The sequence below is a fragment of the Acinonyx jubatus genome, chromosome A1 (assembly GCF_027475565.1).
Source record: "Acinonyx jubatus isolate Ajub_Pintada_27869175 chromosome A1, VMU_Ajub_asm_v1.0, whole genome shotgun sequence".
Lineage (NCBI taxonomy): Eukaryota > Metazoa > Chordata > Mammalia > Carnivora > Felidae > Acinonyx > Acinonyx jubatus.
Window position 1 is genome coordinate 81,481,007 of NC_069380.1, and position 24,453 is coordinate 81,505,459.

The window sequence follows — 24,453 nt, forward strand, 5'->3', positions numbered from 1 at the left end:
TGATGTATTTCTCATACTGGACTAGGGTTATTTGTTTTGGGGAAAAAGTACACAGATGGGAATGAAGTATCTTTCTCATCACATGTCAGAGGGTGTATAATATAACATGACTTATCACGGATGGTGTTAATCTTGACCACGTGGTTACAATGATGCCTACCAAGTTTTTCCACTGTAAAGTTACTGTTTTTCCCTGCCTGTAATGTGTGATTCAGAAGCAAATCATGAAGTTCAGCCTATCCTCAATAGGACCAAGGTTGTTTTTGTTTTTGTTTGTTTGTTTGTTTGTTTTTAGGACCAAGGGCTCCACCATCTGGGGGGGGTCTATCTGCACATATTTGGAAATCTTCTGTAACAAAAATTTGTGTCTTCTCCCATTTATTCAGCCATTAGTTAAGTATTATCAAAAATCAATATGTATACATATGTATATGTATACATATTTTGTATTATAAGTTATCCTACACAATATTAGGGCTTCATTTTTTTTTTTAATTTTTTTTTTAACGTTCATTTATTTTTGAGACAGAGAGAGACAGAGCATGAACAGGGGAGGGGCAGAGAGAGAGGGAGACACAGAATCTGAAACAGGCTCCAGGCTCTGAGCTGTCAGCACAGAGCCCAACGCGGGGCTCGAACTCACAGACTGCGAGATCATGACCTGAGCCGAAGTCAGACGCTCAACCGACCAAGCCACCCAGGCGCCCCAGGGCTTCATTATTTCAACTTTGGCCATTGGGACCTCTTGAGCCTGGCTCCTGTGTCCCTGTGATATAACCCCATCCATTTTTGTTGTGATTCTTTGTTCTGGTAAAATACACATAACATGAACTATGGGCTTTAGTTAATAATGCATCACTATTGATGCAAATGTCGCAGTGCAAGGTGCGGATACAGGTGTGGTGGGGAGCATGTGGGAACTTGTGCTTTTCCATTTTTCTGTAACCTAGTGCTCTAAGAAATTGTGTGCATGTGTGGGTATAGATATGGGTAGGTAGCCATTTTAACCAATTTCAAGTGTACATTTCAGTGGTACTTATTTCCAGGTTTTTTTCATTCTTGCAAATAAGTTTTGTACCCATTTGGGCAGGAACTCCACCCTCCCCCCAGCCTTTGGTAACCTCTAATCTACTTTATGTCTGAATTTGCTTATTCTAGACCATATAAGTGGAATCACACAATATTTGTCCTTTCGTGTATGACTTTACCTAGCATATTTTTTAATAAAAGTATTTATTTTTGAGAGAGAGCATACAAGCTGGGGAGGGGCAGAGAGCAAAGGGGACAGAGGATCTGAAAACAGGCTGTGTGCTGACAGCAGAGAACCTGATGTGGGGCTTGAACTCACAAAACCTGAGATCATGACCTGAGCCAAAGTCGGATACTTACTAGATGCCCCTATCAAGCATATTTTTAAGGTTCATTCCTGTTGCAGCTTTTACCAGAACTTTATTCCTTTTATGGCTCAATAATATTCCATAATGTACATCACATTGATTTATGGATGGATATGAGTTATTTCCATCTCTTGGCTATTGTGAATAATGCTGTGAGCATGCGTGTGTAAACATCTGAGTCCCTGTTTTCTGTTCCTTTGGGTATTTGCCTAGGAGGGGAATTGGCTCATGTGATAATCCAGTGCTTAACTTTTTATTTTTACATGTTTTTAAATATTTATTTTTGAGAGAGAGACAGAGTGCAAGCAGGGGAGGGGCAGAGAGAGAAGGAGACACAGAATCCAAAGCAGCTCCAGGCTCTGAGCTGTCAGCACAGAGCCTGATGTGGGGCTCAAACTCACAAACTGTGAGATCATGACCTGAGCCGAAGTCAGATGCTTAACTGACTGAGCCACCCAGGGGCCCCATTCAGTGCTTAACTTTTTGAGGAACTGGGCAACTTTCTACAGCAACTGCCCATTTTACATTCCCGCCCCCAGAGCATGAGGTTCCAATTCCTCTGCACCCTCACTGGGACTTTTATTTTTTGTTGTTACAGTCCACTCCAGTGGGAAGTAGCTGTTTCGTTTGTGTTTCCCTAATAACTAGTGATATTGAGCATCTTATCCTGAATTTCCTGGCCATTTGTATGTCTGTTTTGCAAAACTGTCTATTCAGATCTTATGGCCACTTTGTGTGTGTGTGTGTGTGTGTGTGTGTGTGTGTGTGTGTGTGTGTGTGTGTGTGTAAGTTTATTTTTGAGAAAGAGAGAACACAAGCAGGGGAGGGGCAGAGAGAGAGACACAGAATCCAAAGCAGAATCCACACTCAGCACAGAGCCCAATGTGGGGCTTGAAATCAAACTGTGGGATCATGATCTGAGGCAAAATCAAGAGTCAGATGGTTAACTGACTGAGCCACCCAGGTGCCCCCTTATGCCCACTTTTAAATTGAGCTGTTTCTTTTTGTTGTTGAGCTATAGGAGTCCTGTATTGGTTTTGAATATTAAATCCGTGTCAGATATGTGATTTGCACATATCTTCTCCCATTCTGTGAGTTGTCTTTTCACTCTCTTGATAGTGTCCTTTGATATACAAATTTTTAATTGAATGAAGTCCAATTTATTGTTTCTTTTGTTTATGGTGTTTTTGGTGTCATATTTACAAAACCATTGCCAAATCCAAGGTTATGCAGATTTTCACTAAAGTTTTCTTCTAAGATTTCCATAAATTTACGTCTTTGATCCATTTTGAATTAATTTGTCTAAATGTTGTAAGCTGTGTTCAACTTCATTCTTTGGTGTGTGGATATTCAGTTTTCCCAGCACTATTTCTTAAAGAGACTGTCCTTTCCCCATTGAATAGTGTTGGCATTCATGTCAAAAATCAGTTGATGGTAGGCATATCTGGGTGGCTCAGTTGGTTAAATAAATGTCCAACTCTTGGTTTTGACTCAGGTCTTGATCTCACGGTTTGTGAGTTCGAGCCCCATGTCAGGCTCTGTGCTGACAGCATTGAGCCTGCATGCGATTCTCTCTCCTTTCGGCTCTCTCTCTCTCTCTCTCTCTCAAAATAAATAAACTTAAAAAAAAAAACTTAATTGATGACAAATATGAGAGTTTATTTCTGGGCTCTGGATTCTATTCCACTGGTCCATATGTGTATCCTTAGGCTAGTTCCACACTGTTTTGATTACTATAGCTTTATAAGTAGGCTTTGAAATTAGGGTGTGTGAATCCTCCAACTTTTTCTTTCTCAAGATTGTTTTGGCTGTTGTGGCTTCCTCGAATTACCATATGAATTTAGAATGTTTTTTTCCCCCCATTTCTGAAAAAAGATGGCATTGGGATTTTTATAGAGGTTTCATTGAATTTGTGTGTCTTCTTAATATTATATCATCTAATCCATAAACAAAAACTGTCTTTCCATTTAATTATGTCATTTTTGATTTCTTCCAGCAGTGCTTGTAGTTTTCATTGTGCAAGTCTTTTACCTCTTTGGTTAAATTTATTCCCAAGTATTTTATTATTTTTTTGGATGCTATTATAAATGGAATTGTTCTCTTAGTTTCCTTCTTTTGATTGGTCATTCCTAGTGTATAGAGAAACAACTGTTTTTTGTGTGTTGACTTAGTATCCTGAATGTATTTATTAGCTTTAACAGTTTGTGCATGCGTGTATGTATGTGTACATGTAGAGCTTTCTACATAATAGGATCATGTCATCTGCAAATAGAGATAGTTTTACTTCTTTTTTTGAATTTGGATTGTATTTATTTCTTCCCACTTGCATAACTTCTCTGACTCGAACTCCAGTATTACGTTGAATAGATGTGAGAAGCAGGCATCTTTGTCCTGTCCTTGATCGTAGGACAGGCTTGATCCAAGGCTTCAGTCTTTCACCATCAAGGGTAATGCTATTGTAGGTTCTCATCGATGCCCTTCATAGTTTTGGAGGAGTTCTCTTCTATTCCTACTCTATTGAGTGCTTAGTTGTTTCATCAAGAAAGGTTGCAAATTTTGTCAAATGCTTTTTTTTCTTTTTTTTTTTTAGGTGGATCAATGTGATGATGAGGGGTAATGAGTTCTAGGATTTCAGGGCTGTTGAGGGAAAAACATGACCATAAGGTGGCAGTAGCCTATTTTATTTGGGCAAGTGTATTTGAGCAGCTCTTTGGGGGCGATGTGGTAGCAGTGTGACAGGAAGAGGAGGTTAGAGAAGACTGAAGCGCAGTGGCTGTGTGGTCCTTCATAGTCCCAGGGTGTGTCTTATGTACAGGTTGCAGATGCTGCGTGTAGATTTACCCAGTATGCAAAACAGGCAGGCTCTAGATGGCTAAAGATACGCTTGTTTAAGCTATATTTAAAACAATGATATGTGTAAAAATTGGACTTGGCATTGTTGGGCTTGAGCTAACCAACCCCGTCTGCTGTGAAGAAGTAAACAACATAGGCTTCAATATACAAGGGCCACATCTCTGGTTCACTTATATAATGTCTTGAAGGTTTTTTCCTTCATTATATTAATGTGATAGTTTACAATGATTTTTTTTAATTTGTAAAAAAAAAAAAAAGTGTTTATTTTGAGAGAGAGAGAGAGAGCAAGCAAGCGAGCAGGGGAGAGGCAGTGAGTGAGACAGAATCCCAAGCAGGCTCCACACCATCAGCATTGAGCCCGATACAGGACTCGAACCCATGAACCATAAGATCATGATCTGAGCCCAAATCAAGAGTCATGCTTGACTGACTAAGCCATACAGGTGCCTCCTACGTTGATTGATTTTTGTATGTTGGACTACCCTTGCAATCCTGAGATAAATCCTGCTTGGTCACATTGTATGATCCTTTTAATAGAATGTTGAATTTAATTTTTTGTTGAGTTTACATATATGCTCATAAGAGATATTTATTAGTCTGTAGTCCTCTTGTAGTGCCTTTGTCTGGCTTTGGTGTTGGGGTACTGCTGGCCTCATAAAATGAGTGAAGTAGTATTCTCTCTCCTCTTCAGGTTTTTGAGAAGAACTAATGTTAATTCTTTAACAGTGAAGGCTTTTGGTCCTGGGCCTTTCCATGTTGGGAGGTTTTTGATTACTGATTCAATGTCTTTACTTGCTAATAGCTGTTTCCTCTTGAGTCAGTTTTGGTAGTTGGTATGTTTCCAAGAATTTGTCCATCCAGGTTGTTCACTTTGTTGGTTAACCATGGTGCACGGTATCCTGTTACAATCTTTTTTATTTCTATAAAGTCTGTAATAATATCTCCTCTTCCATTTTATGATTTTAGTAATGTCTTTTTCCCCCCTCAATCTGGTTAAAGGTTTGACAACTTTGTAGCTCTTTTCAAAAAACCAACTTTTGATCTTGTTGACTTCCTCTGTTGTTTTTCTAGTTTATATTTCATTTCCACTCAAATATTTATTATTCCTTCCTTCTGCTAGCTTTGGGTTTAGTTTGCTATTCTTTTTCTATTTCCTTAAGGTGTAGAGTTTTATTACTGAAATAAGATTTTTTAACACATTTACAGCTATAAATTTCCCTCTGAGCACTGTTTTTGCTGCAGCCCCTAAGTGTTACACTGTGTTGTTTTCATTTGTGCTAAGGTATTAGCTAATTTTCCTTGTGATTTCTTCTTTGACTCATTGGTTGTTTAAGAGTGTGTTGTTTAATTTACTACCATGTTTGTGGGTTTTCCAGTTTTTCCTGTCTTAGGATTTCTAGTTTTATTCCATTGTAGTTGGAAAGAATATTTTGTGTGATTTCAGTCTAAGTGTTTAAGACTTTTCTTGTGGTGTAATTTATGGTCCTTCCTAGAGAATATACCCTGTTCACTGGAGAAGATTGTATTTTCTGCTTTTGTTGGGTGGAGTGGTCTGTGTATGTCTGTTAGGTCTAATTGGTTTATGGTGTTTTTCAAGTCTTCTATTTCCTCATTGATCTTCTGCCTACTTATTCCATTATTGAAAATAAGGTGTTGACGTCTGAAACTATTATTATAGAAGTCTATTTCTCCCTTAGTTCTGCCAATGCTTGCTTCATGTATTTTGGGGCTCTCTTATTGGATGCATATATATTTATACTTGTTATAACTTTTGACCCTTTTATCAATATATAATGTCCTTTTTGTCTCATAACAGTTTGCCAGCCCAGCTCTCTCCATTACTATTTACATGGAGTAATTTTTTCCATCCTTTTACTTTCACCCTTTTGTGTCTAAAGCAGGTTTCCTATAGACAGCATACTAATGGATATTTTTTTATCCATTCTGGTTTTTAATTGGAGGGTTTGATCTTTTACATTCAAAGTAGTTACTGATAAGGAATTTGTCTTGAGCTGCCATACAGCCATTTGTTTCTGTAAGTGTTACATATTACAAAAATATCAATACTATCAATCTTATAGTTGATTTTGTGTGTGTGATGTGCCATTTTGATACTCTACTATTCTGGGGCTTTTTGTTTTTTTTCCTCATGGCTACTCTGGGGATTACAATATCTGACTTAAATTTATAACAACCTAATTTGAATGATTCCAATTTAGTTTTAGTAGCATACATACACTGTTGTTATACGCCTCCTTCCCTTTCTTCTTATTATCACAGATTACATCTTTTTTCATTGTTCCCATTAACATTGATTTATAAATACTATTTTATTCATTTGCTTTTTAAATCATATAAGAAAAAAGGAGTTAGAAACCAAAAACCAAAAGTACACTAATACTGGCTTTTATATTTACCTATGTAGTTATCATTACTATTGTTCTTTATTTCTTGATAAGATTCCAAATTATTGTGTAGCTTTCTTTCATTTCAGCTTGAAAGGCTCCCTTTGGGATTTCTTAAAAGGGCACTTGTACTAGTCTACCAGTGATAAACTCCCTTAACCTCTGTTTGTTGGGGATGTCTTAATTTCTCCTTCCTTCTTGAGGAATGGTTTAGCCAGAAAAATTTTTGGTTGACAGTGTTTCTCTTTTAAAGCTTTAAATATGTCATATAATAAAGGGATAGGGTTATATGCTTCATTTGTTGTAACCCTTGCAAGCCTTCATCCTGACTTCACCAGGTATATTATCCTATGTTTTTGTGGTTTGAGACATTTGTTCAGAGCATTATTAACAAAGTATTGTACAGAAATGAATTTTCCTGGTACCTGAAATGGTTCCTTAAACACCAACTTTTTTTCTTAATCTAACATGTATTCCATATAGTTCTACCTTAAGCTAAGGCAAGAAAGGGGAGGAAGGGAGGAAGGGAGGAAGGGAGGAAGGAAGGAAGGGAGGGAGGGAGGGAGGGAGGGAGGGAGGGAGGAAGGAAGGAAGGAAGGAAGGAAGGAAGGAAGGAAGGAAGGAAGGAAGGAAGGAAGGAGGGAAGGGAGGGAGGGAGGGAGGGAGGAAGGGAGGAAGGGAGGAAGGGAGGAAGGAAGGCTGGCTCTCATTTCCTGAGGTCTAACTCCAGGTCTTTAAAGTAAGTTGCCTGGGGGGCTCAGTTGGGTAAGCGTCCAACTTCCACTCAGGTCATGGTCTCACAGTTTGTGGGTTTGAGCCCTGCATCAGGCTATGCTGACAGCTCAGAGCCTGGAGCCTGCTTGGGATTCTGTTCTCTCTCTCCCCCTCTCTCTCTGCCCCTCCCCCACTCGTGCTCTGTCTCAAAAATTAACATTGAAAAAAATAAAAATAAGACTGTACATTTGAGGAATTTGAGTGCAGCTATAGATGCTTCCAAGGCCCAGCATCCTAGCTATTGTGTGTTTCAGCTTATGACAGCGAATGTCAGTTTAGTGCAGTCATGCACTTAGGTCGTGAGTTACCTGCTGCTCTTCAGACTCAAATAGTGTGGTTCTGAGTTTTCATCTTTCTATTTAATGGCTTTTTTTTATTTCTTCTCTATCAGGATCACATGTGCCTATTGTTATGCCTCCCCTCTTTAGCTGGGGCTGGAAAATCAAATGACTGAACTTAAAATAGTAATTTTTAAAATAGATAAAAATGTAGGTATTAATACTTTTTTCAAGTTTATTTTGCCTTCCAGATAAAATATTTCTTCCTGTAATTTCTTCATTGATCACATGGTATGTTTTTTTAAGTTTCCGAAAAAGCAAACTCCTGATAAAATGAGCTTTAAGAAATGAAAGGCAAAATCCAAGCTGTTTTTCAGGTCAGCAGTCTAGTACCAATGTTTAGGCTTCAGAGAGTATCAAAGAAAGGTAATGTGTAATTGTACTGTCAAGTAGTTTTCTATACCACCCAATATTTTACTCTCATAATGATGCATGATTTACTAAAAAGGCATCCTTCTTGCCAACTTTAAAGTGATCATGCTGTCATTTTCAAAGGGATATGGGAGTGTTATGGTCACCTGCTGCTTTAAACCAGTGCCATTTACCAATTAGATGTGCTCCCAGGTAAAATGTAGCCTTTCCTGTGACAAGCATTCACCCCAGGATCACATTCATGTGTGGCAAAGCAAAGTTACCTACTTTATTCACTCTGACATTTGGAGATTCTTTTCTTTTATTGTCTGTAGTGTGTGTATGTAAAACAATGTAAAAGAAAACGTATATAACAGGCTTGGCAGTATGTAGGAATCTAGACTTTCTTTGTGATGTACTTATTTTTTCATATAAAATCTTAAGCTATTTTGCAAATGTATTTCATTCACTGTATCTTGAAATATGTACTATGATTTTTTAATTTACAGAATAATTTCATAGTCATACCTGAATTCTAAAATTGTGTCATTTTTGTGAAACCATTTCTGAGAACCTTATTTGTTAATAACAGGAAGTAAAGAATCCGAGGAGTCTTTAAAAATTGACCATGGTGGCTGTTGGCTAGGGGAAAAAAAAAACATTTGGGCATTTTGCTGTCCAGATTGCAGTATACATACAGCAAACATGTGAGTGCCTGTAGGTGCCACCTACAGGCCTGGACTGGGCACAGAGTTGGATAAAGACATAGTTCCTGCCTAAGTGAAGGCACAGTTCTAGGTTGTTAGGGAATATTCAGCATTGAAACAATGTAGTAACTAGCAAATGGAGGTATGCTTGAATTTCTGGGCATCTTGAATCACTTTGGCTGGGAAGATGTTAGGTTGGGATGAGAAAGACTTCAGGAACGTCCTTCAGGATAGGACATTCCAGGCCGAAGCCATAGCATAAACCGTGGCTTCACTACGGGGGCACAGTATGGACACAGGAATACCACAAAGCGTTGCACATGACTTGGGCCTAATGAGAACTCCCTTTCTGAAGACAGCAGTTCTTTTCTCCATTTGACAATTTTGCTTTTTGGCCTAGTATAGATGTGAGTAGGTTTGTGGTATGAGGTTTAGAATCCTTATCTCAATTTAAAAACCTCACCAAAGAGCAAAAGATATTTAGATGACTGTGTCAACCTGAAAATAAAGAGCCACAATGAGAGGCAAATGAGTATTTATTTGGGACCAAAGAGTTGCAGTTTCGGGAGCACAGATTCAGGAAAGCAAGGTGGTTTTCATGAGGAAAACAAAGGGAGGTTCAATGACATGATTTAAGGGAGAAATTTTTTTTCTATGGGTGTTTTAACAGGCTAGGCTACTCTGGGTTATATACTGACTGAGTGCTGATTCTGTCTTCAGAAAGTCCACAACCACCAGACTTGTGATCCGGATGTCTGTTCTGCTGACTTTTCAAACAGTTGCTTAAAACAACTGCCGTTTTACCCAGTGCAAAGGTTTTGACCCAGTTCAAAGGTGAGTATGGCAGTTTCTCTCCACTGGCCACTCAGACTCGATTTTAAAATGGCTCCAGTAATGCCAGTTTTTCAGTTGGTTAGTCTGAATAATATCAAGAAATTAGAAAAGTAAAGACCTGCAAATAGATTGAGAGCAGTTTTTTAAAAGTCCAAATATGTGCTCTGTAAAGACTGCTGAAACATTCCAATTTTTCAAATGAATGGTTTTCACGTTTTTCAACATCAGCCCCTTCTGCATCTACCTCCTTTCTGTCTTTTGTATTAAAAGATTTTATTTTTTAATTTTTTTGACATTTATTTACTTTTGATAGAGACAGAGCACAAGTCGGGGAGGGGAAGAGAGAGGAGGAGGCACAGAATCCAAAGCAGGCTCCAGGCTCCAAGCTGTCAGCACAGAGCCCAACACAGGGCTCGAACTCACAAACCAGCAGATCAAGACCTGAGCCAAAGTCGGACTCCTAACCGACTGAGCCACCCAGGTGCCCCTGTATTAAACGATTTTAGGTGGCAACCATATTTTCCTTCTTTTTATCACAGGTTATACCATCAGAGCTTTTGATCAGCATACCTAAACTGTCTGTACGGAGTTGATTTGAGACCAAAAAAAAAAAAAACCAAACAAAAAAAAAACCAAAACCGTGGAGCCAGGGTGGGCAACCTTATCATAGGTGTGTTTCTAATAGGATTCCTTTAGATTTATGAAATATTGACAACTGCTCCTTGCCCCCTTCATGGGGTTTTAGAAAACTGCTTTGGAACTGCTTTTGGAGTCTTGGCTCATTTAAAAGTCACATTCCCAGTGTGTTCATTGGTAGCGAGTAGTTTAAGGATAAAGCACTAGAATTAGGCCTGGACTTACCTCCAGTATCTGACAGTGACTCCCTTCATCTCTGTTTGTGCTCGTAAGTTCTTGGGAGAAAGATGCTATGAATGACAAATACAGCCAAGGTAATTAAAAAATAGAAAATATGAAAAAACGTGGCATTTAAAAATGAAGACCTGATGGGGCACCCAGGTGGCTCAGTCAACTAAGCATCCACTTCAGCTCACGTCACGATCTCGAGGTTTGTGGGTTCAAGCCCCGCGTTGGGCTCTGTGCTGACAGCTCAGAACCTGGAGCCTGCTTTGGATTCTGTGTCTGCCTCTCTCTCTGCCCCTCCTCCACTCGTGCTCTGTCTCCCTCTCTCAAAAATAAACATCAAAACAAAACTGAAGACCTTCTATACATTCTAATCTGAAGGGCTACTGCCTCTTAAGTTCATAAAAGAAAAATATATGAACGAGAACCTGGCTTGGTTGCTGTCCCATTAATAGCTTCGAACAGTTGTGTAAAAATTGCTGCAAATCCTTCAGGCCCCGTTTTGTGGGTGCCCTGGGTCTGAGCAAGGCACTCGCCCCTAGAATGCGGGGCTCAGAGATGAATAAACCCTCTTTCTGAGCCGGCCACTTTCTGCTTCCAACTGCGGCGCATTTATTCTCCGTATGGGGAAGCCATTTGTGCTGTTTGCCAACCCTTCCATTCTTCTTAAGTGCTGTTCTCTGAAGAAAGGTTCAGATTTCCTTGGAAAATAAAATAGCTGTAAATACATTGTGAAGCACGTGTATGTAATTGTCAGGAACACTTAGCCAAACGTGCTCTGGTCCCTAATTTCCCGCCGACTGGCTACTGGGAGAGGCCTTTCGACCCCTTGCCGTCCCAGACCTACCCGGGCTGCCAGGGCCCACCTCGGCTTTACGTCCCGCGGCACTACCAGGTTGAGCCCCCTGGGAGAGAAGGATGCCATGCTGGACGTGGAGCACCATGGGTCCGGGGAGCGGGGGGAGGGAGAAGGGGCGGTGTCGTCCCAGTTCTCGCGAGGTTTCGCCCTGGGAGGGAGGCAGAGACGGCTCCGCGGCGGGTGCGAGATGCGCTCAGAGAAGGAGGGGGCCGGAGGCCCAGGGGCTGCCGTTGCTGCGCGGGGCCCGAGCGGGAGGGAGAAGCCGTCGGCCGTGGAAGTCCAGTTCCGCCGGGAGTCGCCGCGGCGAGAACCCGAGGCGCCACCAGCCTCGTTCTTCGTTTGCGGGGACGGCATTTGCAAACATCGCGAGGAGAAGAAAACGGTCCTGAGCAAGGTGGGGAAGGGGCGGGACAGATAAGCCTCGCGAGAGGAGGAGGGTCTTCAACAGGAGAGGCGAGGTCTTCCTGCAAACCTCGCGAGGAGAAGAGGGATGTTCTTCCGCTTGGCGGGGGTGGGGCCAATGGTTGGGGTGGTCTCGAGGGGTGGGGCTAAGAAAGGTGGGTGGGCGGAGGCGAGGGGCTGCGGGAACGGGGTTGGGCAGGCAAACCTCGCGAGAAGAGGGATGGTCTGAGCGAAGACGGGGCGGGCTCAGGGTTTGGACTGGTGGGAGGAGGTGATGCCACGCGTGGCGTGTTCTGGGAGCGCGGGTCGGGGCTGGGCCAGCCGCTTCAGCACCGCGGACAGCGGCTGGGGGAGGCGGGGACGACGTGCAGCTGGAACCGTTTCCCGTTCCGCCAAACGCGGCCTTTTCTGGTATGGAAGGAGGAAGAAGAGTGCGTTCAGCCTGTGTTGTTTACGATTGGGGCTGCCACGCTGAGATGCTGGGCCACCGGGAGGCTCTGTCCTCGGCCCGGGCGATGCGAGGGGGCGGCTCGGCGAGGGTCCGGTCCTGTCCAGGGAGGGCGGCGGGAGGATACTGCGGGCAGGGGCAACAAGTGCGCATCGCAGGTGGAGGTCCCTTGGCGGGAAGAAAAGGTGCACCGCCGGGCTGTTAGAATTGCTGTTGCTCTGTGTGCAGGGAGAATGTAGTCGGAGGTTTTATTTTTCAACTCGGGCATGGACAGTAAGCGTCATGCCAAGAGTTGTCTGGTTTCCTGAAAAGGAGCTGCTTTATGCACCCCTTTTTCTGACCTTACTGATTCCGTTTAGATTAGTCAGCCCTCATTACCCTTTTGACAGCCATGTTCTCCATGCATGTATTTCTTAGCTTTTCCTAAAATGTGTGTTTCTGCTGGACTCCTGGTTGAGATCTCCTTCTGAACCAAAACACAGGTGACATTCAAATTATTGAGGCAATGATAGTGAAACAAAACCCACCCAGAGTCCTTTCTACAGGTGGTCATCCGGCGGCTTCCTCCCAGCCTCACCAAGGAGCAGCTGGAAGAGCAGCTACACCCACTGCCGGCACATGATTACTTTGAGTTCTTTACTGCCGATTTCAGGTGAGAAGCTGCTTACCAACATTAAGAAGCTGGGAGGTCTTGTCACTTGATGAGAGATTAAGATTATTATAGATGATGAAAGCTATGTTTATTTCCATCTTCTTTCTTACATGTACTCAGAAATCAGTGCAGACCTTTATTTCTGCAAATTGTTTCCAAGTAGGCAGATCATTACATTCTACTAGCACCACCATAGTCTAAAGAGAACAAACACCAGCGACAGAAACAATATTCCAGCCCCCAGAAACCGACTTGTGCTCCCTTAAATCACTAAGACCCCTGTCCCCACCTCACACCTGCCAGGTTATATCTTTTTTGATTCTCTTTTACATCTTGGTAGTAAGGTGGCTCTGACAACACTTTCACACTTCCAGATCTTTTTTTTTTTTTTTCCAACGTTTATTTATTTTTGGGACAGAGAGAGACAGAGCATGAACGGGGGAGGGGCAGAGAGAGAGGGAGACACAGAATCGGAAACAGGCTCCAGGCTCTGAGCCATCAGCCCAGAGCCTGACGCGGGGCTCGAACTCACGGACCGCGAGATCGTGACCTGGCTGAAGTCGGACGCTTAACCGACTGCGCCACCCAGGCGCCCCCAGATCTTCTTTTTATTAACAATGAAAGAGCAGACCTCATGTTAGACCTTCAACAGGTGATAGTTCAGCTAGAATTTTGTGATTTTTCACTGTTTTTATTACTACCTTTATTATCATTATTATCCTTTTTATCTTCAGTGTCATGAGTGTCATGAGTTTGTTATGGTAGCCATATAAACTTTCCTTCTGAATAAATACATTTAAGTTAAAAATGCCAGTCCATTCAAAGAAAAATATCACAGGTAAATATAGATTTGGTTTTAAAAAAATAGATGATTTTCAAATGACTAACGTTTAAGAAAACTGGTACCATTAAAGGACAGGCACCGGACTCAGAGTGACTCAGGTTGAATCATAGTCCTATCTTTAACTAGCTGCACCTTTTGCACATACTGAATTTCTCTGGGCCTCACTGTTCATGTCTGTGATATGGGGTTGAAAGTTCCTGCCTATGAAGGAAATTGGTAGTTGTGAGATCAAGGAGAAAGAGTTAGTTCTTCTATAGTCCCCATACCATGTGCTACAATTAATATCCCTTTAAAATACGTAAAAGTGGTCATCAGTGAAGAATATCTTGTAAATATAACGTTTTCAACTGTGAATGAATCATGATTAGGTTGTATTACATCATTGTATGTACTAAGGAAAACCTTTAAATAACTTTGCCTGTGATTTTTCAACCTCAGAAGACCATTATTTTAACCCTGGTTTTGTGTAATAGAGAAACTTACCTTAAGTGTCTTTCCCAAGTTATTAAAAAGATCTCGGGTAATGTTTTGTTTATTTTTGTTTTTTTGGTTTTTTTGCTAAAGAATACCCAGACTGTTGTAATTAAAAGAGAAGTGATTCTTTGGCATAAAGGTTTTATTTGAAATAGTTTGTTGCATCTAGAAAAGGAAAAGAAAATCAAAATTAAAGAAGCCTTGCATTTTTTTGCTAACAGTTTTCACTGTTCTCTTTTATTTCAGTCTTTATCCTCATCTCTACTCAAGAGCATACATTAATTTTAGAAATCCTGATGACATCCTTCTTTTTAGAGATCGTTTTGATGGATATATCTTCATTGACAGTAAAGGTTCGATTGTTGGCTTTTTAAACTATTATAATCTCTAACTACATTAATTATGTTTTGCTGGAATGTTTGTGAACTGTAATTAAGTTCTCAGATACCGACTTAAAATAAGTTCATAAATTTTTATTGTGTTACTGTGGTTATGTGCTTGTGTTGAAAATTGAAATTACGTGTAAACCAAAGAACTCCAGCAAGTCTTTGTAATCTATTTATGTATTATCAGAGAGTGAAGTTTTTCATATAAATGAGTTTCCTGGATAAGTGAGCTTCACTTTCTTATGTACCAAAACTGAATTGCTTTGTTCATATTAAATATAAGTCTTTTAAATTATATTATTTACTTATATCTATGTCTTAAACAGAGAGCTTTTTATAATCCTACATTTCTGGATTATGTCATGGGGGAAGGGGATTGTAGTAACGAACATCACTTTCTCACTGTTGAACAGCTGCCCGCTGAGACAGCTCTGTACTTTTGGGTCCTCCCTTTGTCCTCCTTTCCTGTCAGACTGTCAACTGTTGTGTCCACTGCAATCAAGTCTGTACACCTGTATCAGCATATTCTCTGTACACCTTTCACCAGCCAGCCTCCTCCCACTTCACCCACCGCACTACTGATAAGTGTTTTCTTCTCCACTGTGAGGGAGCAAGAAACCCTCAAAGAGTGACTAGGCCAAGAGATTCTTTTCTTTGAGCAAAAACAAATTTAATGCTTGAACTATTTGACATTTGTGTTAAATGCTTGTTTATTCAAGTGCCTTTTTCCTTTAGTTTTTAAAAAGTTATGGTAAGATACACAAAACTAGATTTACCATCTTAGTCTTTCCTGAGTGCACAGTTCAGTAGTGTTAAGTACATTCACACTGTTGTGCGGCCCACTTCCAGAACTCTTTTCACCTTGTAAAACAAAAACTCTGTACCTGTTAGATAACTCCCCTCTCCTCCCCCACCCCCAGCCCCTGGCATCCACCTTTCTGTGTTTTGTTTCTATGAATTTACTACTCTGGATACCTCCTATAAGTGGAATCTTACAGTATTTCTCTGTTTGTGCCTGGCTTACTTCATGTAGCCTGGTGTCCTCAGTGTTCACCCATGTTGTAGCAGGTGTCAGAATTTCCTTTTTAAGGCTGAGTAATATTCGGCTGTGTGTGTACCACATTTTGTTTATCCATTTTTCAGTGGACCTTTGGGTTGCTTCCAGCTCTTTGTTGTGAACAGTGCTGCTGTGAACATGGTGTGCAAGTATCTCTTGGACACCCAGCTTTCAGTTTTTTTGGGTGGATACCATTGTGGGATTGTTAGATCATATTATAATTATAGTATTAATTTTTTGAGGAACTGCCCTACTGTTTTCTGTAGAGGCTGCTTCATTTTCTCTTCCTGCTGATAGTGCACAGGGTTCCAGTTTTTCCATATCCTTGCCAGCAATTGTTGTTTTCTGGGGTTTTTTGGTAACAGGCATCCTAGCAGGTATGAAGCAGTATCTCATTGTGATTTTGATTTGCATTTCCCTAATGCTTAGTGATGTCGGCATCTTTTTGTGTGTTTGCTGATGTCTTCTTTGGAGGAAGAGAAATGGAGGGATGTTCAATTTCTTCGCCCATTTTTAAATTGAGTTGTTTCTTGTTAAATTGTGAAATTTTTGTTAATATATTATAGATCTTAACCCCTCATTGGATATATGATTTTTTTTCCCATTCCATAGGTAGTCTTTATATTCTGTTGATGTTTCAGTGCTTGCTTTGGCAGCACATATACTATATTCTGTTGATGTTTCTAATGTGATGTCCAATTTTTCTTTTTTTATTTTAGTTGCCTGTACTTTTGGTGTCATATCTAAGAAGTCATTGCCAAATCTAATGTCAAGCTTTTACTCCATGTTTTCTGCCAAGGGTTTTATAGTTTTAAGTGTCATGTTTAGGTCTTTGATCCATTTTCAGCTAACTTTTGTCTGTGATACTAGGTAAGAGTTCAACTTCATTCTTTTGCATGTGGTTATCCAGTTTTTCCAGCACTATTTGTTAAAGAAGATTGTCATTTCCCCATTGAATGTCATCTTCCCAATTTCCCCATTAGAGAGAGAGCATGTGTGAGTGAGGAAGAGGGGCAGGGAGGGGAGAGAGGGAGAGAGAGAGAGAGAGAAAGAGAGAGAGAGAGAGAGAATGAGAATGAGAGAATGAGAATCTGGAGCAGGCTCCATGCTCAACAGAGCCCAAGGTGGGGCTTGATTCCACAACTCTGGAATCATGACCTGAGCCAAAATCAAGAGTCAGATGCTCACTGACTGAGCCACTCAGGTGCCCCAATACCATACTGTTTTGATTACTGTAGGTTTGTAATAAGCTTTGAGATCAGAAAGTGTGTCAACTCCTATTTAATAACTATCTATGTCCCAGGCATTGTTGATGGAGCAGTGAATGAGACATTGTTCCTCTCTGTCCAAAGCCCTGCTCTCCTCCTGGTTCTTGACTTTCTCCTGGATAGTTAGGGTTAGCATCGAAATATCTTTCAGATAATAAGAGTTGCAATATCATAGTCACGTGACCATTCCTGACGAGGCTGAAGGTGATTACTCAGTGAATTTAGTACCAACATGAAAGTGTTCCATCTGTTGATTAAGTGTATAGCACGTTATCTTGGTGAACATTTCTTGGTATGTTCCCCCCCCCTCCCCCCGCACATAATGACCAAGTCAGTTTCTCATGGCTTTCATTGTAAACATTCCTGTTTGAAGCAAACCCTGTCTGATTATTGTGCACACCCTTCGAAGCCCCTCTTTTAGTCAAGTGTCTCTTGTAAGCAGAGTAATTCCCTTGAACTCACATAACAGATTGATAATGGAATTAACCTTTTAAAATCAGAAGAAATTTAAATGTGACTAAGAAATGTATTTAAAGGTACTCCACGATAAACTCTTCAGTGGAAAAGAGAGGGTTTATTAACATTGAGTTAATGTAAAATTCACCATTTGATGAATTTTGAATGCATTCAGTTTTGTAACCTCTACTAACACATGAAAAATCATTTTATTTGATAAATAAATGCTCGTCCTTTGTTCATGTTTGACATGCTAAGGTTGTGGTTGCTCGAAATATAGTTAAAACAGTTAACATTGTCATTGTTATACGCGGTCTTTAAGAAAGCAAACGTTATTTACTAAAATGAATGTAGTGGAATTTCAGAATGGCTTTTGCAATTTGTTTCTAATACAGGCCTAGAATATCCTGCAGTGGTAGAGTTTGCCCCATTCCAGAAGATAGCCAAAAAGAAGCTAAAGAAAAAAGATGCCAAAACCGGAAGCATTGAAGATGGTGAGTCCTTTTACAAAGGCTGAATTAGGAAACTGCCAAACCAAATACACTGATCAGATATAATTCGTCTACCAGATATGGGGAGGAGCATGTTTATTTTCCATTTTTCTTTTTAAATTTACAGATCCGGAATACAAGAAGTTTTTGGAAACTTACTGTGTGGAGGAAGAGAAAACGAATGCCAATCCTGAAACTCTTCTGGGAGACATGGAGGCAAAGACAAGAGAGCTTATTGGTCTGTTTGCTCATTTCTTCTCTTTGTTGAGACGTGTACTTACAAAGCTTGTATTTCTTCTTCATGAGTATTTAAAAATACATGCTCATGACAGGCTTGGCAGGAATGTAGAATGTTTTCCAGTTGTAACAAAAGGATGGCAACCCGTGAAAATATTTCTGCGTGTCTGTTGATGGAGAGCACCAGAACTTCCAGTCATAGGCGTTTTGTTGACAGTTATGATGCTTCCAGACGAGCAGTAAAGAAGACCGTGGAGTGCTCTGTGCCTGCTACATCAGGGAGGGAGTGCTGTGTCTCAAGATTGAAGTCAGTCATCTTTCTCAAGAGCAGTCCTAGAGATGAGATGCTTTGCCCAAGTGTGAGGCCATGTTGTTGCTGTTCAGAAAATACCAAGCGCTCTGAGAGAGCAAGCAGACAAGTGGATAAACCCAGCCGGAGCACAGAGTCTGCTTTGAATCAGGCTTCAGCCCTTTTTTGCAAGCAGCATATTTTAGAAATGGCTATCTCCTGGTGGCAGGTTGTAAACTTACCTGGTGTCTCCCTTGCTGTCTGCTCCCACTCGCCCCTGCTCTCCTATCCCTCCCTGTGGCTGTGTCCCACTTGCCCATCAAGATGTCTAGAACAGGATGATTGCCCTGTTAATAATTTACATTTTTATTTACCCATCTCTCCCCACCCTCCCCCCCAGTAGAACCGTATTTTCATATTGGTGGTCCCAGTAGTACATGGTTAGACAAGGTTAGGTATTCAGTAAATGTTTGTTGAGGAAAGTAGTAAGAGAGGTTAACATTTGAAATGGTCTTCATTAGTCAAGTAATGAAGGTTTATGTTTTGTAGCAGCTGATTTAATGTGTGGCTCAGAAGATTTTTAATCACTAAAGCAAATATTTGTAAAGATGCGCTTAGGGTACATTTGCTCATTTTTGGTTAGCACATGTTGACTGGGAGTAGGGAGCGAGCATGGCCACGGCCATCACATAGCTGCCCTGCTCATGGGCAAGACTGCAGTAAACACCCGAAAAATAACCAGGCTTCAAGCCAGGGCATCTTCATGTGCCACAGTGTGGTGAAATAATTCTGAGTGGGAAAGGCCCTCTGAGTCCACATTTGAGCTGAGAGCAGCCATGCTAAGAGGCGGGAGAAGAGGGGACTAGAGATGAGAGCTGGGAGCTGAGCTGCGGGCCCATAGGAGTGGGATACGTGCCTGTGTGCTTGGTACACAGGTGGGCCTCAGGCGGAGTGGCTGGAGAGGCAGGTGAGTGAGAAGTTCGGAGTTTATTGGAGAGACAGTTGGAGACCATTGAGGGAGTGGCATGGCTTGATTAGTTCTCCCTGTCGCTCCATACATGATGGATTGTGGATGCCCTGAGGAGACATTGGGCTTCCAGTGGGGAGGCTTTGCTCCAGTCCAGGGAGGGCTGCTTGTGCTAGCCAGCAGAGTCCACATAAGCTCTGGCGGATTGGGTGTGGGAAGAAAGGAAACAGAAAGAATCCAGGCCCCCAGGAGTTTTACCCAAACAGATCAGTGGATGGGGGCACCATCACTGACCTGGGGCAAACTGGGGAAGGAAACTTACTGGAGGCAAATCAAGATCTCACTGTAGAGCATGTTAAATTTAGGAAGAGCTTAGAAAAGAAGCAAATTAAAAATTTACAGGACTTGCCCTGCCCCCCACCCCCCCACTATCATTTCTTTCCTACTTTGCTATAAAAGCCCTTGTACAGGGTACCCACAGAAAAGGACCAGGAGCTTCCACTGGTGGATAGTTTTGAGGCAGGCCTTGGTGGCCAGACACACACCATCCAGCTGCTCCAGCTACCCTCCCACACAAGGGGGACATCCTTTCCCATTCCCAACCCCTCACCTTGTTCCTGGTGCACAGCAGGTGATCATAGTGTTTTGCTGAATGAGTAAGTGTGATTCAGAATCTGTGCCCATTGAAGTTTGGATCTTAATCAGGCAATTCATGGCAGATTGCCTTTTTCTTTTCTTCGATTTTGGCCTTCAGTGGACTCTTATGATCTAGTCTGAGCAATGAGGGTTAAATGGAAATATTAAATCCCTCTGAAGTTGCAGGTTAGTGTGGTGGCATGGCAGGGTCTGTGGAGCGGACAGACCTGGGCTCAGGTTCCAGCCCTAAGACTTAGCAGCTGTGTGGCCTCACCTGAGCCTCAGCATCCCTGCTGCCAGGTGATGGTGACAGTGCCTAGGATGGAACAGCTCTCTGTGAGTGGTGAGAGTCATGCTGTTGGATAAGTTAGTGTTATATTACATGACCATGCACCTTGTTTAACAAATGATACATTTCTGTGGTTTGTAAAGCACTTTCTTATCCAGGGTCTCATGTACCCTTCATATCGATCCTTTGGGGTAACAAGGGAGGTGTTTGTAGAAGGGGGAAGGCAGGTGGGATCTCGGTGTTAGCTCCCCCACCTACCCAGGGAGATCTTGGTCCTGCTCTTTGCTGACAAGTCCAGAACTCCCATGGTGAAGAGCAGATCCTCCCTATTTGAGGTGATTGCCTATTACAAAGGGCATTGGCTGTGCTCATCCTGAGCCAGAGTTCATGGTTAACACAGGAGCCACCCAGGGAGGAAATGGGCTCCTCTTGGCCCCTGTACTTATGATGAAACGTGGGCATTTGCACAGCCCTGAATCCAGGGCAGAGCTTTCTTGGCAGAAGCCATTGGTATATTATGTTGCGGTGTTCAGGAGTCCTTAATTCCAAGGTAAGAACCCCTGCCCAGGGGCTTTCTTGTAGAATTTATGATTAATTCCTGATCCTTAGAATTCTGGAAATGTATGTCTTGGCCAGCCTTCAAGTGCGTCCAGGGATTCTTTCTTCCCTCACTTAATCTTAGATCTTGAAAGAGCTGTAGCATAGACCCAAACCATCTTCTGCCTTCCCACCTGCATCCACAGCCACTGCCATAGGGAACACATGCTTCTCAGAAGCAATGGGGCCTGCCACAAATGGGCACCAAATTTCAGGTTAGGTCAGACAGGTCCAGGGCATGAAAACTGAGGATCAGGTTTGAGTTTATGGAGAGGTTCATCCCTGGGTGGCTAGTGCTGCTTAGATAAAGTGCCATGGGGTGGGGGCGGGGGCAGTGTCACTGTCTAAACTTTTACACCTGGTTATTCTGGTTTGTAGAGTGTATATCATGCGAAATCACAAGAATCCACATTGCTTAAAATCATTGTCTAGAGAGCAGAAAAGGAAGAAACTCCCAGAATATATGTTGAATCAGTGAATCTATAAGCGGGCTATGTAATGTTTTAAAATATCCGCAAAAATGCGAAGATACTTGGGTGCCTGGGTGGCTCAGTCAGTTAAGCGTCTGATTCTTGATTTTGGCTCAAGTCATGATCTCACGGTTTGTGAGTTTGAGCCCTGTGTTGGGCTCTATGCTGACAGCATGGAGCCTGCTTGGGATTCTCTCTCTCCCTCTCTCTCTCTCTCTCTCTGCCCACCCTCCTCCCCCGCCCCCAATAAATAAACTTAAAAAAAATAATGTGAAGATACTCATAGCATTCAGGAAGTCTAATCCATTGTACTCATTTTTCTTTTTTGCTTTTATGGCGTCTTTGTGAGTAACATGAAGCCTCCCTTAAGAATCAGGAGTTCGTTGCCTACTGTGTGTAGAGTTGTCAGTACCTCCAGATGATGTGATTTTATAGTGATGGAATAGGAATTTCTCCAGGTACAATGTGTGCACATCTAAATTGTATTCGTTTATTTATTATAAATATTTTTAAGTAATCTCTGCACTCAACATGGGGCTCAAATTTCCAACCCCCAAATCAAGAGTTGCACGCTATGCCTACTGAGCCAGCCTGATTACTTAAGGATTAAATTGAAAACAAGTATTTAAAATAAAGGAAAGAAATCATATTTTAGAGTTAAATACTACATTACAATTTTTGTGTTTTAGCTAGAAGAGCCACACCTCTTTTGGAATATATTAGAAATAGAAAATTAGAGAAGCAGGTAGGTTGACCTTTTTTCCTGATAAATATCCTTCCTGTCTCTGCCACATTCGTGCAGACAATTTATACACATGCTTTTCCATGTCTTCAGAGGATTCGAGAAGAGAAGCGAGAAGAGCGAAGGAGGAGGGAGCTGGAGAAGAAGCGCTTGCGGGAAGAAGAAAAGAGAAAAAAGAGAGACGAGGAGAGGTGTAAGAGAAAAGAAGCAGACAAACAGAAGAGAACAGCAGAGAGAGAAGTAAGGATTAAGGTAATCTTGAGGGGACCTCTCCTTTCGTTTTTCCAAAAGTAGTTCTGCTACAGGCACGCCTTTTAGGTGTTTAGCTCTTGCTACTTGTAAGGAAACTTGCAGTTAGCCTTGTCTCTTACCATTATAGTTCCATTTCTCTGCGATACAGCAGTGCTTCTCAAACTGTGTTCCCTGAGCCCTGGGGGTTCCTTGGGCATGCTGTGGGGGAGGTGGAGAAGGACCACCCAGCGGAGCCCCACACTTACATGTCAGAGTTGGGGCTTCTGCTTACGTTTCCATCAGAGAGAAGAATTCCTGACTAAAACGTACATGTTTGGAAACCACTGGCCCCATGTGCACTGGCCTTTCTAGATGAGGACTCACTCCTGGTGTTGGGTGTTACCATTTTCTTTGCAGGAGCAGCAGTGTTTCTACTCTCTTGCCCAATTTCTCCTTTGACTGATGCATTCATCTGGAAGGGTGGCTTCATGCACAGAAGGAGGTCTTTCCAGTGTAAAATATGTTGCCCCAGTTTGAGCCAGCCCTTACTTCTTAGTCTTCTGCTCAGATGACCTTACTAACCCTAGACTTCAACCTAATGTGCACCTCCCCTCATTGCACAAAGTGTTTGAGATGCTTTATAGGGATTCATTAAAATTATATCAGAAAAAGAAAGAAAAGATCAGGACTTGGGGGAAGATAGATTAGAAAGGGAAAGGTTGGGGAAGAGATCATAGTCATCATAATTGAGCAATAGACTGGTTTCTGGTATGCTTGATCAGAAACAGTGTCATTATCCATGAAGGAAAAACAGGCCAGTTCTTTAAGGAAGGCGAGGCTTTTTCTAGGCCTTTGCTTCTAAATCAGTTTCTCCTGTAGGTGGTCACATGGGGCTCACTGGCTGAAGGGAACAATTTCTTCACAAAACTTGTACAAAAACACACAACCGTGTGTATCCTTGAGGCCTGGCTAGGTTTGCTGCAGGAACAGGTAGCCTCACACCAGTTCACGCAAGGAGTCTGTTGGTGGCGGGCTGTGGCTGTCGGTCACTGCTTACCGTTACTGCCCAGGACCCGGCGACCAAGGCTGCACATTGGCATTTGCTTCCACAGCCCTTATGACCAGGCAGGAACGTGTGATGCTGCAGGTCGTATGCCCATGTTTCTCTTCTGCCCACGTTTCACTGGCCAAAGCAAGTCACACGGCGGTACCTAACCTCAGGTTGGGGGCATGTTTAGGAAGCACCAGGAGGAGAACCAGAAGTATCTGATGAACAGCACTAAGGAGTAATTTCCAAAGACTGTTTATTCAGGTGTCTCTCTTGAAGCTTAAAGGCAGTGCGGGGCGCCTGGGTGGCTCAGTCGGTTAAGCATCCAACTTCAGCTCAGGTCACGATCTCGCGGTCCGTGAGTTCGAGCCCCGCGTCAGGCTCTGGGCTGATGGCTCAGAGCCTGGAGCCTGCTTCCGATTCTGTGTCTCCTTCTCTCTCTGCCCCTCCCCCGTTCATGCTCTGTCTCTCTCTGTCCCCAAAATAAATAAACGTTAAAAAAAAAATTTTTTTTTAAATAAAGGCAGTGTTGAAAACCTTATCTAGATGAAAGGTGTGGGGCAGGTCATGTCCCTCGAGCACATTTGCTGCAAAGACAGCACCTGGATGGGGAAGATGAGTGGGGAACTGATTGTCCCACAGAAAGTATCTCCTAATCTGATAGCATTGATGAAATTGAGGAACCCAGCCAAGACTATCAAATAAACACGGTTCATTACCCCCTCCGTCAGCAAGGACATAGCAAAACCAGGGTATTCCTCAGGAAACAACTCTGAGGTCATGTTTTTCATTCGTCCTTGTAGTTTAGTGAACACACAAGTCTCCCAACAAAATTGTAGCAGATAGACTTCCTGTAACAAACTTTTCATCTCCAACAGCATAAATCAACAGCCCTGGAAAGGTAATCAATAAAATGAAACCTTAATATTACAGAGAAACCTTAAGCATTAATCCTGACAGAAATTCAGTTCTGTCATGGCCAGGCACCAAATAGATATACATTTAATAGAAATTTTGTGGCCACCGATGTGGAAATATTATCTAACCTTCTCATTTATCTTTCTAAACACGGAATCATAGCTAACCCAGT

The 24,453-nt window shown here is 42.0% G+C and overlaps 2 protein-coding genes across 18 annotated transcripts in view; both read left to right on the forward strand.

Annotated features, from left to right (window-relative positions):
- The window catches only part of CDC16 (cell division cycle 16), a 43,863-nt gene extending 34,204 nt beyond the window's left edge, over positions 1–9,659 (forward strand). Inside the window, exon 18 of the mRNA XM_053218350.1 lies at positions 9,546–9,659. Within this exon, the coding sequence (XP_053074325.1) occupies positions 9,546–9,571 (26 nt within the window). The 3' untranslated portion in view covers positions 9,572–9,659. The remainder of the gene's footprint in view (positions 1–9,545) is intronic.
- A 1,839-nt stretch (positions 9,660–11,498) lies between these two features.
- Positions 11,499–24,453, forward strand: part of UPF3A (UPF3A regulator of nonsense mediated mRNA decay) — a 33,857-nt gene continuing 20,902 nt past the window's right edge. For 5 of the 17 annotated variants that reach the window (XM_053218292.1, XM_027065301.2, XM_027065299.2 and 2 more), the window contains exons 1-7: positions 11,506–11,773; positions 12,775–12,881; positions 14,446–14,552; positions 17,762–17,860; positions 17,985–18,095; positions 22,032–22,087; positions 22,178–22,336. In XM_053218292.1, the coding sequence (XP_053074267.1) occupies positions 11,567–11,773; positions 12,775–12,881; positions 14,446–14,552; positions 17,762–17,860; positions 17,985–18,095; positions 22,032–22,087; positions 22,178–22,336 (846 nt within the window). In that variant the 5' untranslated portion in view covers positions 11,506–11,566. Of the gene's footprint in view, positions 11,774–12,774; positions 12,882–14,445; positions 14,553–17,761; positions 17,861–17,984; positions 18,096–22,031; positions 22,088–22,144; positions 22,337–24,453 lie in introns of those variants that run through there. The other 12 variants (XM_053218297.1, XM_027065304.2, XM_053218302.1 and 9 more) reach the window with 7 other exon arrangements.